The following is a 15,629-nucleotide window of genomic DNA, read 5'->3' as shown; positions in this document are numbered from 1 at the left end:
ATTGGGTTTTTGTTTGCATTTGAGTTGATCAGGGACTCAATTGTGGTGAAAAGGACTCTGGGGTTATTCTTATTTACAGAAATGATGTTAGCAAAATATGAATTTCTGGTCTGTTTTACGGTTTGATTATATAGTTTTAGCTGGTTTTGGTATAATTGATAGTTTATTTCAAGTTTGTGTTTTCTCCAAAGTCTTTCGGCAGATCTACAACGTCTCTTCAATTGTTTAATTTCTTCAGTTCTCCAAGGGGGTGTGGCTTTGGTTCTTATCTTTTTAGACGTTAGTGGAGCTACTGAGTCGAGACTGGATTTTAATTTACTGTTAAAATTTTCAACGAGTAGATCACAGGGGGCCGGCAAGACAAGCGGAGAGTAGGAGCGAACAGATGTAATAAACTTTTCGACCACTTCAGGAGTCAAGTAGCGTTTCTTCACCGTTCTCACAGAGGTCTCTTGCTTTATAAAACCAGTGATGTTAAAAAGCACACAGTAATGGTCAGATACAGCCAGATCCACAACAGCGGACACACTGGTAGGTAAACCATGACTGATGACAAGGTCAAGAGTGTGCCCTCTGTTGTGAGTCGGCTGCATGACGTGTTGTTTAAAATCAAGAGAGGAGAGCAAGTCCAAGAACTGAGTAGTGCAATAGTCCGACTTCCCGTCTGTATGCAAGTTAAAATCACCTGTTATTAAAATCATGTTAAAAGAAGTGTGGACAGATGCTAAAAACTCAGAAAACTCCTCAATAAAAACAGAGCTTGGTTTGGGTGGTCTGTATACTGTGATGCATAAAACTGGAGGGCTGTTAAAAACAAAGGCATGATGTTCAAAGCTGGGGTACTCATCTAATGCAATCTGCTTTACTGCAAAGGAGTTGGACATTATAGATGCAGTACCCCCACCCTTTTTGCCCTCCCTGGTTGAAAAAACAAAGCTAAAATTGGGTGGAGAGGCCTCTGTGAGAACAGTAGATGCATCCGTGCTCAGCCATGTTTCAGTTAAAAAGAGTCCATCAATTTTATAATCATGGATAAAATCATTTATGATAAATGTTTTGTTGGACAAAGATCGAATATTAAAAAGTGCCAAGTTAAGAGAGGGGGGTGGAGTGGTTGTGGAAGCTGCTTCCTCAGGTTTTGGTGTTTCCTTTAGTGGACGAAGCCAGTTAGCGTTTGCTTTTCTCCCAGCACTTCCCCTCATGGAAGACCTGTCTGTAATAATGGTCTTAATGGGATAGACTGGGGGGGCTGGAGGTCGTGGCAAGGAAGCACTGTCAATCGAAGCAGTTTTTTGGGGAATGTGGGGAGGTGATACCAAATCCAGTCAGTCACTTCCACAGACCGATGTCTGCATGGATGAGGAGGAGATCTGGACTGGTGGGGGCATGATGGGGGCTGGTGATGTCTGGACTGAGTGTCTGATGTTGGCAGCTAAAATATTGCTGCCCAGTGGACTGGGGTGAATCCCGTTAGTTTTATAGAATGAAGTTCTGTTCCAGAAAAGATTAAAATTGTCAATAAAAACAAATCTGTTCCTACTGGAAGCAGAGTGGAGCCAGGTGCTCAGACTCAGCAGCCTGCTGAAGCGGCCCTGGCCGAATGTGCGACAGACTGAAACGGTTATTCTGAGAAAAACCCGAGCAGAGACCTTGATTTGAGAACTTGCTGGAGGTGATAATAAAAGACGAAAAATCAAAAAGTGTGGGAAGCCGACTCCCTCCCAACTTCCCACCTGCTCACTAATCATTTCCACCCCGCTGATAACACCCAGATATACTTCCTAATTTACTTGATGGAAGAAGGAAAATGGTCAGTCATCTTGAATAGAAAGTTAATCTAAATCGGATTAGGGCAGAATTCCTTTGGAAATGTTAAATTCAAGTGTTTGCTTTCATGTGTCTTTAACAATGAAAGGAGCAGAATAAGATAAGCATGTAATGATTGATTTCAACAATGATTGGATTCAGAATTTGTGGTTGTTGATATGATTCTTGGTAGATATTTTTTTCATTTTAAATGATCCGATTCACTGACCTAAAATCGATCCAGGACATCTTTAGCCAAACATTAAATCAGAGCTAAATACCAGAGTACTGAACAGTGCAGGTGACATTTTCCAGATTCTTTGTATTTCTTGCAAGATAATCAAGTGTGAATAAAAAATATGTGTACAAACAAACAAGAGAACAAAAATTATTTGTGGTCGTCAATAAATTCTTTATGTTTTTTTATTTGATAGATTGATCCCTGCTGGTGAAATGATTGCAAACCAAGGGGATGGCTTTATAAAGCACAAATCGTAGCTGCATATTCTAACTTGAACGCAACCTTTGGGAGGTTAATGTGATTCTGAATGTGAGAGAAAAAAGCTGCACATGACCTTTAGAAATAAAATTCAGCATTAATGTATTTTGTCCCTTATACTTTCCTGCTCAGTTTTTCTCCTGAGTTCTGGTCAAACGAGCTAAATAATTGGTGTAAAATGCCTCGCTTGTGCGATCTTTAAAAAAGAATTACCTCGCTGAACAGACAGTGGGATGTCCATTTGCATAAGATCTCATTGAAGATGATAGAAACAGTTGCAGCCTGTCGGCTCAGCTTTCTTCTGCTCCAGCTATGTTTACAACAACTGTATAGGAGCATTGCTCTTGGCTACAGCTCCGGCTGTAATTGGCTGCGTGCAGAAAGGGCCACATCTGTTCAGAGAGACAGGTATGAGGGAAAGTGGTCTGTCTGCTTCTTCAGACAGCTGGGACTAAGTAGTGCTGTATCAGGCGGTTGAAATTGAGGGGCTGGATTTGCCCGAAGGGACGTAAATGCCCTATTGACGGGTCATCAAAAAGGAAAATGAAGGACTCTGAAAAGCTCAGCACTTAGTTAGGGTGGCCCCTGTTGCTTCCTTTGAGCTTTTTTCCTCTTCCTTTCTTCAAACCATTAACCCTAGAAGCACCATGAGCCCATCTGTTCCTTCTGTAATTTATACTTGAGTTTGATGGAAATTACCAATTGATACTGCTCATTCTGAATTATGATGTAGATGTAGTCTGACACCACCAAAAGACTTTGAATTTCTTGATCCATCTTTTTTTTTTTTTTGCTTGTTTTTGTTCAAGTATAAACATATTTAAATCAAAAGAAATGCACTTAAAATTTAGGAATGACACCACTCATTTAGTCCTGTAACCCTTGTGCTATACTAGGCACTTTAACATTGGGAGTTGGATCATCTAGACCAGTGTTTTTCAACCAGTGTGCCGCGGCACACTAGTGTGCCGTGGGAGATGGTCAAGTGTGCCGTGGGAAATTGCCCTCATTAACTGAAAAATTAAACATTTCCCATCTCCAGGATTTCAGCTCTCTGTTCATCCAAACAGGCCCTGATAAAACACTGAGGAGTTAGGAATATAAAAGATCGCAAAATACTTTTTCTTTGCGTTTATTTTATTTTATTAAAGACATTTTGATAAGAATGACGTACCGCGATTCAGCTGCAACTCCGGCTGTATTTTGGAAAAGTCCCGTCCTTTTAACTGTCTCCACCAATCATTCTTGGGGAGCTTAATCACATGTCATCAGTCTGACCAATCAGAAGTGGTTAAAGTCTTCACTTCCTTGTCCCGATTTAGCTCGTAAAGTCGCTAAGTTCTTACAAAAATACCAGCTAAAGCTCGTCTTTATCGGTGTAGCTTTCCACAGAATCCGATGTCAGACCGTGGAACAAGTGAACAAAACAAGGAAGCTCAGAGACGCGATCTCCGCCGGCCGTTTAATGCACTACATCTCCCATGATGCATTGGGTTGTGAGAGTGACAGCGCTCAAGGAGATCTGTTGTTAAACGTCTTGAAATCAACGAACACACATCAAACTGTTTTTACATCTTCTAACTTAACTTTTATTGCATCTTTTAGAAAAAAAACAGCTGCAGTTTCAAGCTTTTTCTGCCACAATTATCTCAAAAATGCATGTGAGATTGTGGAGGGACTGTAGATAAATACAGACTATGAGTTTCTCTGTTTTTTTTGTTTTTTTTAATTTTTGGATCCTGGTGTGCCGCGGGATTTTTTTTAAGGTTAAAGTGTGCCGTGGCTCAGAAAAGGTTGAAAAACACTGATCTAGACCCACTAGACAGTGCGCTGAGCCTTTTTTTTCCAGTGATTTGTGAACCTCACTGGTGTCCATGGATTACGTGAAATCTTTCCACCTTTATCCACCTTTGTCATGGTAGGGAGAACACGTCAATGTAAGGGTGGGGTCATCTAAGAGAGAACAGGCCTAGTATAGCACAAGGGTTACAAAGACCCACTCCGATGAAAATTGGGTTTTTGGTGTCTTTAACATGTTCTTATGGCATTTTTCTCATGATTGGGGAGATGTATAAACACAATTAAGCTTATAAATATAATTGTGAATTACCAGTATGAAAAAAACGCTATTTGAAAAAGCTTGTAGCAGCGACGTAGAAGCTACAATCGGTGGACCACAAGCTCCCTGCTCTGCTCCGTTGATGCATCGACCTGCACATAAATAGATCCATGTGGCTCTTTGTTTCCCTCGTCTGAGCTGGAATCTAGATCTAAACTGTACGGCTCAATAGCTGCCTTAATAACGCGGCATCATTACTGTTAGGTTGTGGTTGTGAGGGGCTGTAAGCTAGCGGGAGAACGTATCAACAGATCAAAGGTGAGGTGGCTCTATTCGTACCAACAGTCCCACCCACAACTCAGAGACAAATTCCAAATGAACTAGGGCCACTCTATAGAAATTATGTCTTAGAAAAAAACTTATTTTTCTGTCGTCTAAAAACGGCTGAAGGGATGGGTCAAACTGCGGAGTAGAATTTCCCCATTGTATGATAGATAAAATATCAATTATAGCTGGCATCCACACAACCTCAGGAACTTACACCCGATGATGAATTGTTGTAAGAGCAATCACTGAAGACGACAGCAATGCGCTGGAAACCTGACATGATCTAACAATAGCTCATAATTTTTAGTGATGTTATAGGTAACAGTTCTTATTGAACAGAGCCCTTAAACTGTTGTGAGAGGCAGCAGTGCTGCTGTTGTTCTGTCGCAATGCTCCTGCAGTCAAAGAAGCCAGTCCCTTGGGTTTATCTGGGAAGAGCCATTGAGATTGCATCAGGACTTTCTAAGAACTCCCATCACATGCAATTAAGTCAACGCATGAGGTTGCAAGCTAGAATGGGAAATCACAGATAAGATGAACTTTTTGTGCGGTATTGTGGCAACTTTTTCATCTGCCCTACTCTGCGTCACGCTGTGTCTGTGATGGGGAAATCAGCGTTGCTCGGCAGAAAAAGATTCACTCATGTAGAGGTGACCTTAACTGAGTATGATAACAGTTTCAAGTGTATCTCCCCATCAATCTTAAGTGGCTTTTTCTCCACTGTGATTCAGTAAAGTCACACTGGTCTTACTGTCACGCTCTGACCTTATAAAGCAATATTCCTCAGTAAGCTTATTTGTTTAAAGTATAAATAGCTGATTCAGTAATATAGAAAGGTCTGTGTTTTGTCTGGCCAACACTGTTAAGGCAAGGCAAGTTTATTTGTATAGCACAATTCGTACACAAAGTAATTCAAGGTGCTTCACAAAACAGAAAAATGCATTAAAATCACAATACATCATAGAAATAATCAACGTAAAATTTACTTTAAAAAAAAAAAAATTAAATTGATTTAAAAATAAAGGAAGGAAAGGAAAGAAAAGTGCAGGTAGGACCTTTCAGTCATATACACGGCTAAACAGAAATGTTTTAAGTCTAGATTTGAACATGAACACAGAAGAGGCCTGTCTTACGACTTCAGGGAGGCTGTTCCAGATTTTAGCTGCAGAATATTGAAACGCTGATTCCCCTTGTTTAGTTCTGACTCTGGGCATCAACAGGAGGCCGGTCCCTGAGGTCCTCAGAGTACGAGATGGTTCATATGGCACTAACATGTCAGAGATGTACTTTGGTGCTCGGCCATGGAGAGACTTGTACACAAGCAGAGCTGCTTTGAAGTCTATTCTTTGAGGTACAGGGAGCCAGTGCAGAGACCTGAGCACAGGACTAATGTGATCATACTTCCTGGTTCTGGTCAGGACTCGAGCAGCAGCATTCTGGATGTACTGAAGCTGTTTTACAGCTCGTTTGGAGAGGCCGGTGAGCAGGCCGTTACAGTAGTCTAACCTACTGGAGACAAATGCATGAATAAGTATCTCCAGGTCTGGCTTTGACACTATGTTTTTGATTTTGGCAATGTTTTTCAGATGATAAAATGCCGCTGATGTTACTGACTTGATATGGCTGTTAAAGTTCAGGTCAGAGTCCATGATTACCCCTAGATTTCTGACTTGATTTGAGGGTTTAAGAGACAGAGAATGAAGGTAGCTGCTGACACTTTCTCTTTGTTTCTGTGGGCCTAAAATAATAACTTCGGTCTTGTTTGAGTTTAGCTGGAGAAAGTTGTTCTGCATCCACACACTGATCTGTTGGAGGCAGTGGCTGAGTGAATCCACCGGCCCATATTCACCTGTTGTCAGTGACACATAGATCTGAGTATCATCTGCATAGTTGTGATAAGATATGTTATTGCTGCGTATTAACTGCCCTAGTGGCAGCATGTAAAGGTTGAACAGAAGGGGTCCCAGAATCGATCCCTGGGGCACACCACAAGTCAAGGCCATGTAGTCTGAGACACAACTCCCAATTTCAACAAAATATTTCCTGTCTTCCAGATAAGACTTGAGCCAACTTAGGGCAGATCCAGAGATGCCAACCCAGTCTTGGAGTCTGTGCAAAAGGATCCCATGATCAACAGTATCAAAGGCAGCGCTCAGGTCTAGCAGGATTAAGACAGTGACTTTGCCATCATCAGTGTTCAGGCGGATGTCGTTGGTTACCTTGATAAGAGCAGTTTCTGTGCTATGATGGGGTCTAAAACCTGACTGGAAAACATCAAATGAATTGTTTAATAAGAGAAAATCAGTGAGCTGTTGGTAGACAACTTTTTCAAGGACTTTTCCTAAAAATGGCAGATTAGAGATAGGTCTGTAATTATTCAGTACAGTGGGATCAAGACCGCTTTTCTTCAGGAGAGGTTTAATGACTGCAGTTTTTAAGGCCTCTGGAAATATTCCAGATTGAAGAGACATGTTAACTATTTGAGTAATTGATGGCAACACACTGTTCAGGACAGACTTTAGAAATCTAGTGGGTAACACATCAAGGCAGCATGTAGACGAGCTCAGACGGGTGATGGTCTCTTGGACAGTTTGGTCAGTGACAGGTACAAAGTGAGTCAGCTTAGAGTGAGTAGGTGGCCGTTCGATAGTTATATGTGTTGTGGAGTTGATGGCTTTTTTAATGCCCTGAACCTTGTCATTAAAAAATACAGCAAACTCATTACATTTGGGTGTGCAAACCAGTTCTATTGGTAGCTGGGTTGGAGGGTTAGTTAAACTGTTTACTGTTGTGAAGAGGACACGAGAGTTGCTGCTGCAACTTCCAATGATTTCAGAGAAGTACCTTTCCCTTGTTCTGCATAAGATCTGGTTGTAAGCGTACAACTCCCCCTTATACATTTCATAATGAACCTGGAGTTTTGACTTGCGCCACTTTCGCTCAGCTCCGCGGCACTGTTGTTTCTGTGCCCTGACTAGATCATCGTTCCTCCAGGGAGCTTTCTGTCTATGTTTTCTCAATTTAACCTTCATAGGGGCAATGGCATCCAGAACATTCAAGATGCTAGAAGTAACAGAATTCAGCATTTCATCAACATTGGCACCAGAGGCGTTTTCAGGGTTTATCATTTCTACAAACTGTGCCCTAGTGCTCTCATTTATTTGTCTCCTTTGGACAACTGCAGGGCCAGGCGGTGGTTTGGGAGCAACAGACAACTGTTAAAGTTTTCCATTTCTAAGTAGCCCTAAAATATTTTTTGTTCCTAGTTATTCATTATTAAAAGGGCCACCTACTGCTGTGTACAGAATTAATTGATATGTTAAATATGTTAATATGTTAAATGAATTAAAATATGTTATTTCATGATCAACATTAACTACAACAGCAACAAAAATGTCTAATAAAAAGATACTTTACATAATGTTAAGGTCTAGAATTTCACAAAAGTACATTTTTTTAGATCAAAATGAGATGTTATACATGTTTTACTAAACTTGATCTCACAGCATCAATGAGTTTGAATGAGTTTTCAATACCCTTATTTAAATTCAAGTTTACCAAAATTTTCTAAAAATGACCAATTTGTTTTAATGTACATTGTTTTGCCAAGCTTTTTACCATTTTCACAAGTTCGAGAGTATTTTTTTAAAGAATTTGATAGAGTTTATATAATCTTTAAAGCAAATTTCATTGATTGACAAAGTAAAATAAAAAAGTTGTTTGAGTGTACCAGTGGGAAATATAATAAACATTGATTTCTTACAGCAGAAAGGCAAAATCCAGCAATTATATATATTTAAGTTTTTCTCATTTACGCACATTAAACTGTGACGTCTTCCTGACTCTACAAGATCAACAGAATACAGCAATCAGACTATCCTAAACATGGATCACCACAATAATTTAAGCTAAATATCTGGCAACCAAAATAGGGTCATGTATTAAAAAGAGCATAATGGTAGTTGTGGGTTCAATGTTACTGTTGTGTATTTGTCCTCACGTCTACTTGCTTGTTTTTTTTTTTTTTATCGAGCAGCAATGAGACCAACTGTCTCAAAAAACGATTCCCAATATTTTCTCAGTAACAACATCAGAGTTTTGATACGTATCAATGATGATTTTGTTTTTGTAGTCCAAGCGTAATTTGTGTCATAGACTGGAGGCAACTAGATCCACTGCCCTCCAAGATGCCATGTGTTCATGTGGGACATGGCTGACATCCAAAATGAGAAACCATCTGCAGTGCTGGAGTCATCTAAGAGGCACATCTCAGATGGGCAATGCAATATCAACCGCAGTGTCATGTCTGCACCATTACTGTTGCATCAGGGCAGAAAGTGGATTTTTGCTCGGCAAAACAAACTCAGTGTTTTTGAGGGTCTCTGATATGTTTGTCAACTTTGAAAGATTTACAGTAGTGGAATCATAGCCAAAACTTTTAGAAGCACTTCTTTAAGGTACTTTTTCACCGTCCAATGTGTTCCTCTCAAAATTTTTGTCTATATATTTCTTGGAAAAAGAAACTGAACAGTCCCGACTGGGTTGATAGCACACAATTTAAACTGGTCAATATTGTTGTTCTGTTTGTAAGACTATAAATGGTCAAGAGTAGCTCATTACTAACTAAGACATTTTTATTTATCCGAGATCCTAATGAGATGCAGTTGTTTTTGCCTTTAGGATAAAGTGACTGCAGCATTGAGTTAGATCGGAGATCAAAAAGGTTAAAGATGAGTTTCTCACTTTTGATTAAGTTTGCCAGAAACCACCAGATAGTATTTAAGTAAGTTAAGCATAGTATTTATCAACTGAAAGATTTTACAAATGAAATAACCTGATAAGCCACACAATAAAGTTATGGGAAGGTGAAGTACCCAGAGAGCAAGGCCAAGTGGGCCCCATATGGTTTGACCCTTGTGCCATCTTAGATGACCCCACCCTTACATTGACGTATTTTTCCTACCATGACAAAGGTGGATAAAGGTGGAAAAATCATGTAATCCATGGACACCAGTGAAGATCACAAATCATTAAAGAAAAAAGGTTCAGCGCACTGTCTAGTGGGTCTAGATGACCCAACTCCCAACGTTAAAGTGGCTAGGATAGCACAAGGGTTAAAAGTGGGCAGAAAATGTGGGGCTCGAATGGGTTTATCCACAGTTTCTGTGGTGGCCAGCCTTGCGTTTGCCCACATTGGCTTAAGTGGAGGCTAGCGCAGCAAACCAGCTCATCCCAGATACAGGTCAGTACATTTCTGCCCACTTTTAAACCATATGGGGCCCACTTGGCCTTGTTGGCTGGGGTAGAAGGTAGGATAAGGTCAGAAGTAAGCATTTTTAAGCAAAATCATGATTTCATGCTTAGGAAGAGAAGCACAGATGCTATATTTTCTTTGGGGACGCTTCTGGAGAAGAACAGAGGAGCTGCATTGTGTCTTTGTAGATCTCAAGAAAGTCTATGACAGAATACAGAAAGAGGAGCTGTGGTTTGGATGAGGAAGTCTGGAGTTAAGGAGGTTGTTGGAGTTGTTCAGGACATGTATGAGAGCTGGAAGACAGCGGCAAGATGTGCTGTAGGGGGAGTTCAAGGTGGAGGTGGGGCTGTACCAAGGATCAGCTTAGAATTCGTTTGCTGTGGTGATGGACAGACTTACTGATGAGGTTAGACAGTAATCTCTGTGGGCCACGATGTTTGCAGATGACATAGTGATGTGTAGTAAGAGCAGAGAGTAGGTGGAAGAACATGTGCAGATGTGGAGGTTTTCTCTGGAAAAAAGAGGAATGAAGGTCAGCTGCAGTAGACCTTTGGGTGTAAATAAGAGACCCTGAAGTGGAACAAAGAGGTGAAGAAGGTTGAGGAGTCGCAATTGGTTGGGCTTATTAGACTCAAAGTACAGTTAACAGTCCAGAGCTAAGGAGAGTGTGAATGAGGTAAAGAGGTATGCGCAAACAGGTTGGAACAAATGGATGAAGGTTTCAGGTGTAATGTGTGACTAAAGAATGCTATTTAGAATAAAAGAAAAGGTGCAGAAAACTGTGGAGAGAGCAGACATGTTGTTGGTTTAGAGACAGGAGGCAGAGCTGGGGGTAGCAGAGATGGTGATGTTGAGGTCCTCTGGGAGTAATAAGGATGGATAGAATCAGGAATGAATCTATCAGAGGAACAGATTATTTTATGAGATGGTGCTCCTCCACCTGTGCCGTTGACCTGTTAAGACAAAAATCTGGATTCTAAAGTCTTTCATGTTCAAGTCTAGACTTTTTTTCCCCCATTTGCCTTAAAACTGAAAAAAAATGATTTTCTCTTTATCTTGACTTTACAGGTTGGGGTTCCCCATGATGATAATGACATGTATGATCGCCATGTGCTACCTGCTGGCCACTCACGTCGGCCTTGGCTGGAACATGTGAACCCAGCTGCTGCTCAGAGCCAAAGTGTGTGTGTGTGTGTGTATGGGTGCGTGAGCGTGCACGTGGCCAATGCAACAGCCTCAGCTCACTGTAACATGCTGTGTAACCTGAGAAACTGATCAGATTACAGCATGAGGCACTGTAACTACATTTTTATAAGCATGGAGCGGCGCTCCCAGTGAAGTGTGGACCATCAGGGACCAGATGCAAAGGAGTCTTGACAAAAATGACTAATTCCACACTGGTGTTCATGGTGCTACAGTCAGTGATTACAGCGATAATCTCTGACCCCATTCTTATTCAGACTTAGAGGATCTGTTCATACGAAAAGCAGATTATCTTTTCTTTATCTTCACACATTTAGAATCCCTTTAATATTAAAAAAAGACCAACAGAAAGGGATTTTTTAAAACAACTAATGTCTGTATTTCTTAATTAGATCCCCGGTTAAAAATAAGCATAAATTAAACTTGACTCATAAACTGACTTACTCTAGTTAGTCATGCTAAGTACAGAAGGAGTCATTCATCATGAAAACAGCTGTAAATGAGATGAACAGCTGTTTGACATTACAAATTTAAATCTGTTTTCTGTATTAACTCTACCCCCTGCTGAATGTAACATTCAGTCACTTTCATGAACAATAAAGACTGTCATGTCGCTGGACTTTATTGTACTCTGTGAATTTGCCTCATTATTTCAATTCAGTTGCTTAAAACAGTCTATATTGGACAAAACCACAATTTCTACTCATTTTGGTTTTGATTATGAATGTTTTTGTTCTGTAAATAAAAACAAAGATGCTCCACTTTTGTCAGGTGGCTTGTGTAAGGAACTTTTTTATGTTTGTTACCTAAATTCTGTTTTTACAGAAATCGTTTCGGACATGTTGTCCAACCGGTTCCACTTATATTTCCTGTTTGATGAAGAGTTTAAACCTTGTGCTGTCCTATGACCCCACCCTTACATTGACGTGTTTTCCCTACCATGACAAAGGTGGATAAAGGTGGAGAGGATTCATGTAATCCATGGACACCAGTGAAGATCACAAATCATTGAAGAAAAAAGGTTCAGAGCACTGTCTAGTGGGTCTAGATGACCCAACTCCCAATGTTAAAGTGGCTAGGAAAGCACAAGGGTTACAAAAAAACAATACAAAAAAACAAGCCAGGTCAGTTCACAAAGTAACCACTTGGCTTGTTGCACAAGTTTAATTTCAGTTCTTCTGTCCTGGTATATTTGATGTCATGTTGAACAAAAATGGAGACCTGATCTTTTGATTGACAGAAGACTTAAGCATCTTCAGCTGTACAATGGATTCTCTAGGCCTGTTCAAGACAACTGTCAAGCTTCTTTGTCTTACATTTGTGAGACTCTTGACGTTTACTGACATCAAATCAGATTCAAATAAAAACATCAGCAACAACCATGCCAGAAAAATGACTTTAATACAAATGTTTTTTTTTTGGCAGTCTCTTGTTTTTTTTTCTCCATTGTTTTTAGCAGACTGCCTGTAAAAGCAGCAACACTGATTCAGAATTTCCAAAGTGTGCATAAAAAAAATCCTTTTTACACCATTGGAATTTGAATTTATTCATTTCAAGTAATCAAAACACAAAAAGATACAAAAGATGAAAAGTGAGTAAGGTATACATCTATACGAACATATGCCAAATTTAAGACGATTAATCATTACCTGATTGGAAAATCCAAAATAAAATAGAGACATATCTATAAATATACGCCCACATGCACATGTTAATGGTGCTAATTATATTATTCTGAATCATAAACCTTATACATACAGTTAGTCAAAAACAGTTTAGTTAATTGCTTGAAAAGGAGTGGGAGGAAGCGAGTTTATATGGGGGATTCACAAAAGGCAACAGAAAATTGACCAGCTTTAAATTATTCATGTAAGCAGTGTTCCTGGCCTCCAATTACGGTAACCCATTCTATTTCTGGCCCTCCATGCTTAGAATAGACATAAAATCTGCATTCACTTTCTCATTCAAATTTGATGTGTGTGTGTGGGGGGGTGAGGAGGGGAACTATATGCTTGAAAAAGTCACATTCTTGAATTAACATTGAAGAGATGATGTCAGGTAAGTTAGGTTGTTTTTTAATTAAGAGTTTGGGTTCAAAGAGGAGAAGCAAACCTTTCTATTTTTCCAGTTTGGTGAAAATATGTCTGCAATGTAACAATACACATAATTTGTGCTATAAACAACCAAACAAAAAACAAATAAAAAACAAGCTGATCTGGGATAATGTCTATAGTTGCTGAGAAAGAACTTTCCGTGATTCTCTAATACCTTAAACATGAAATACAAGCATTTGGATTAGAAAAAATGGGAAACTTCAGCACTTTGTGTGGTGTCTAAGTACCACTGACTGTTGTTAAAAGAAAAGTTTACATTTCACATAGTAAAACTTGAAAATAAAATGTTTTTTTTTTTATATTCTGCTTGTCCAAAGCATGGATATAAAGAAGCAAATCATCTATTTTGGTGTTTCATGAAGGTTAAAAGTGATATAAAATTGATCCAGCTTTTTGATTTTATTAGAGAAGCAGTATTTGTTTTAAAAAAAAATTTCAATGAGTTCTTGGACAGGATTCACATTCAAGTCCCATGTCCAATATCTTGCTATCGTCTCTTGCATAGTCAAGACACAAAAACGCTATACATAGAAAATAATTGAATGAATAAATGAAAAGTTAAAACTTGGTTTTGACATTTCTTTTCTCCTTACCATTACTTGATTTTATTTTTTTTCTTAGCAGGACTGTTTGTTTTCATGATTGGATGTTGTCCTAGTCCATTTAGATTTTTTCTCCCTTGTGAAATCTTCACCCCTAAACTTCTTTTCTAACTGTTGGAGTTCTGTTAAGTCCGTCTAAGAATTAAGCCAGAAGAAAAGATCTGACGGAGACGCAGCAGGGCTGCTCATTCCCAGTCCCCAAGATCTACCACCCTGACTGTTTTCCAGTCTCTCCATGCCCTGTTAGCTGCTGATTAGCTCAATCAGATGTCTCAACATTCTGATTGAATGAACACACCTGGTCCAGGTAATCAGCAGCAAGCAGTGCAGGGGGAGCTGGGAAACAGGCAGGGTGGTGGATCTCGAGGAGCAGGAATGAGCAGGCCTAAGCTCCTGTGTCTGTCTCAGTGGTACACCTTTCTCGATCTCAATCTGCATTGTTCAGTTAATTTTCTGATTCCTTTTTATTTTATGGTTGATTTAAGGAGTTTTACAGAGGAAAAATACTTTAAATCCAATTGTGCCATACAATTATGGAATTTAAATGGAAACATGTAGAATGAAAAACAACAGGAAAACCTTACAGAGGTAGACGGATCACGAGAACTTTGTTTTTCAGAAACATGTTTTATTGGATTTTAAACAGGATTTCAGAAGATAAACAAATTGCAAACCCCAGAAAAATACATCTTTCCTCCTTGGAAACCTATCATGACTTATTGTCAGTTCAACATTTACTTTTAGATTATCAGCAAAGCATTAATGCTGTTATGATTCCATCAGTTTAGGAAACAAAATGCCTCAAGTCCCAAAAACATACAGTTTACTTTTCAGCACTTTCCCTGTTAGCTAACAGACACCGTGATAAATGTCCTGCCTGTCAGCGGCTGAGTCCCATCAACACCCCCAATCTGCATAAGTCCTGATCATCCTCAGCACAAATGACAGTGTGCCCAGAGCAGCGTGCTGCTCTAGCCTGGAGCGGCACTCATGCAAACACTGGCCTGGGATCAAATCGCAGCCTGAATCTGTCCCTGTGTTTACTCTCAGTGCTTTCCCAATGGCTGAAAAGTTAATGCTGCAATGTGTGCAATCCAGTTCGGTGAATGATCAACAGCAAATATGACTGGGGAACATTTTTTCAGTTATTTGGAACTTTATTTCAGTTTAAATATGTGATGAACTCAAAAAAAATCAATACTGTTTCTGTGATAATGACATTGGAAAGCCCAGTTCAATTTCTAACTGAGTACAACCACAAGGGGGCATCATCTAGTGCATTTATGTGCTGGTCCCAAGTCTGGGTAACTAAAGCCAAATCAGTCATGTGATTCACAAACAGACCTTTTTCATACCGGACTGTGGCCGTGGCCCGGGCTTAACAACAACCGCCTCCGGTGCTTTTGACCTACGGGAGGCTGAAATTGGACAACAGTTGCTCAAAGATGGAGAGGAGAAAGATGTGTTTGTGGGCAGAGAGAGATAAAAGAAGAAAGGTGGATATTGTTTTTCTTTTTACTTATTGTTCAGCAAACTTTGCATATTATGTACATACATCTCAAATACAATTTGAAAAAAAGGAGTTGTTTGGAATGTCATTTAATGCAAATACCAGCAAGTAAAAAAACAAACTTTGAACTGAAGTAAAATTTAAGTGTTTTATTTGAGAACAACTGGATACTAAAATGTTTTTTAAACTGCTTTCAGTATGAAATATATACGGTTAACCTCCAAAAACTGTTTTGGAGTGTTTCATTATGAAATT

At 39.5% G+C, this 15,629-nt stretch overlaps 1 protein-coding gene across 2 annotated transcripts in view; it reads left to right on the top strand.

Annotated features, from left to right (window-relative positions):
- The window catches only part of oca2 (oculocutaneous albinism II), a 60,512-nt gene extending 48,735 nt beyond the window's left edge, over positions 1-11,777 (top strand). For both annotated transcript variants that reach the window (NM_001104792.1, XM_078945399.1), the window contains 1 exon segment: positions 11,014-11,777. In NM_001104792.1, coding sequence (NP_001098262.1) covers positions 11,014-11,101 — 88 coding nt within the window. In that variant the 3' untranslated portion in view covers positions 11,102-11,777.
- The last annotated feature ends 3,852 nt before the right edge of the window (positions 11,778-15,629 follow it).

This window comes from Oryzias latipes, chromosome 4 (assembly GCF_053564925.1).
Source record: "Oryzias latipes strain Hd-rR chromosome 4, Olatipes_Hd-rR_3.1".
NCBI lineage: Eukaryota > Metazoa > Chordata > Actinopteri > Beloniformes > Adrianichthyidae > Oryzias > Oryzias latipes.
Note: the sequence above shows the minus strand (reverse complement) of the source record. Positions and strands in the feature narration are given on the sequence as shown.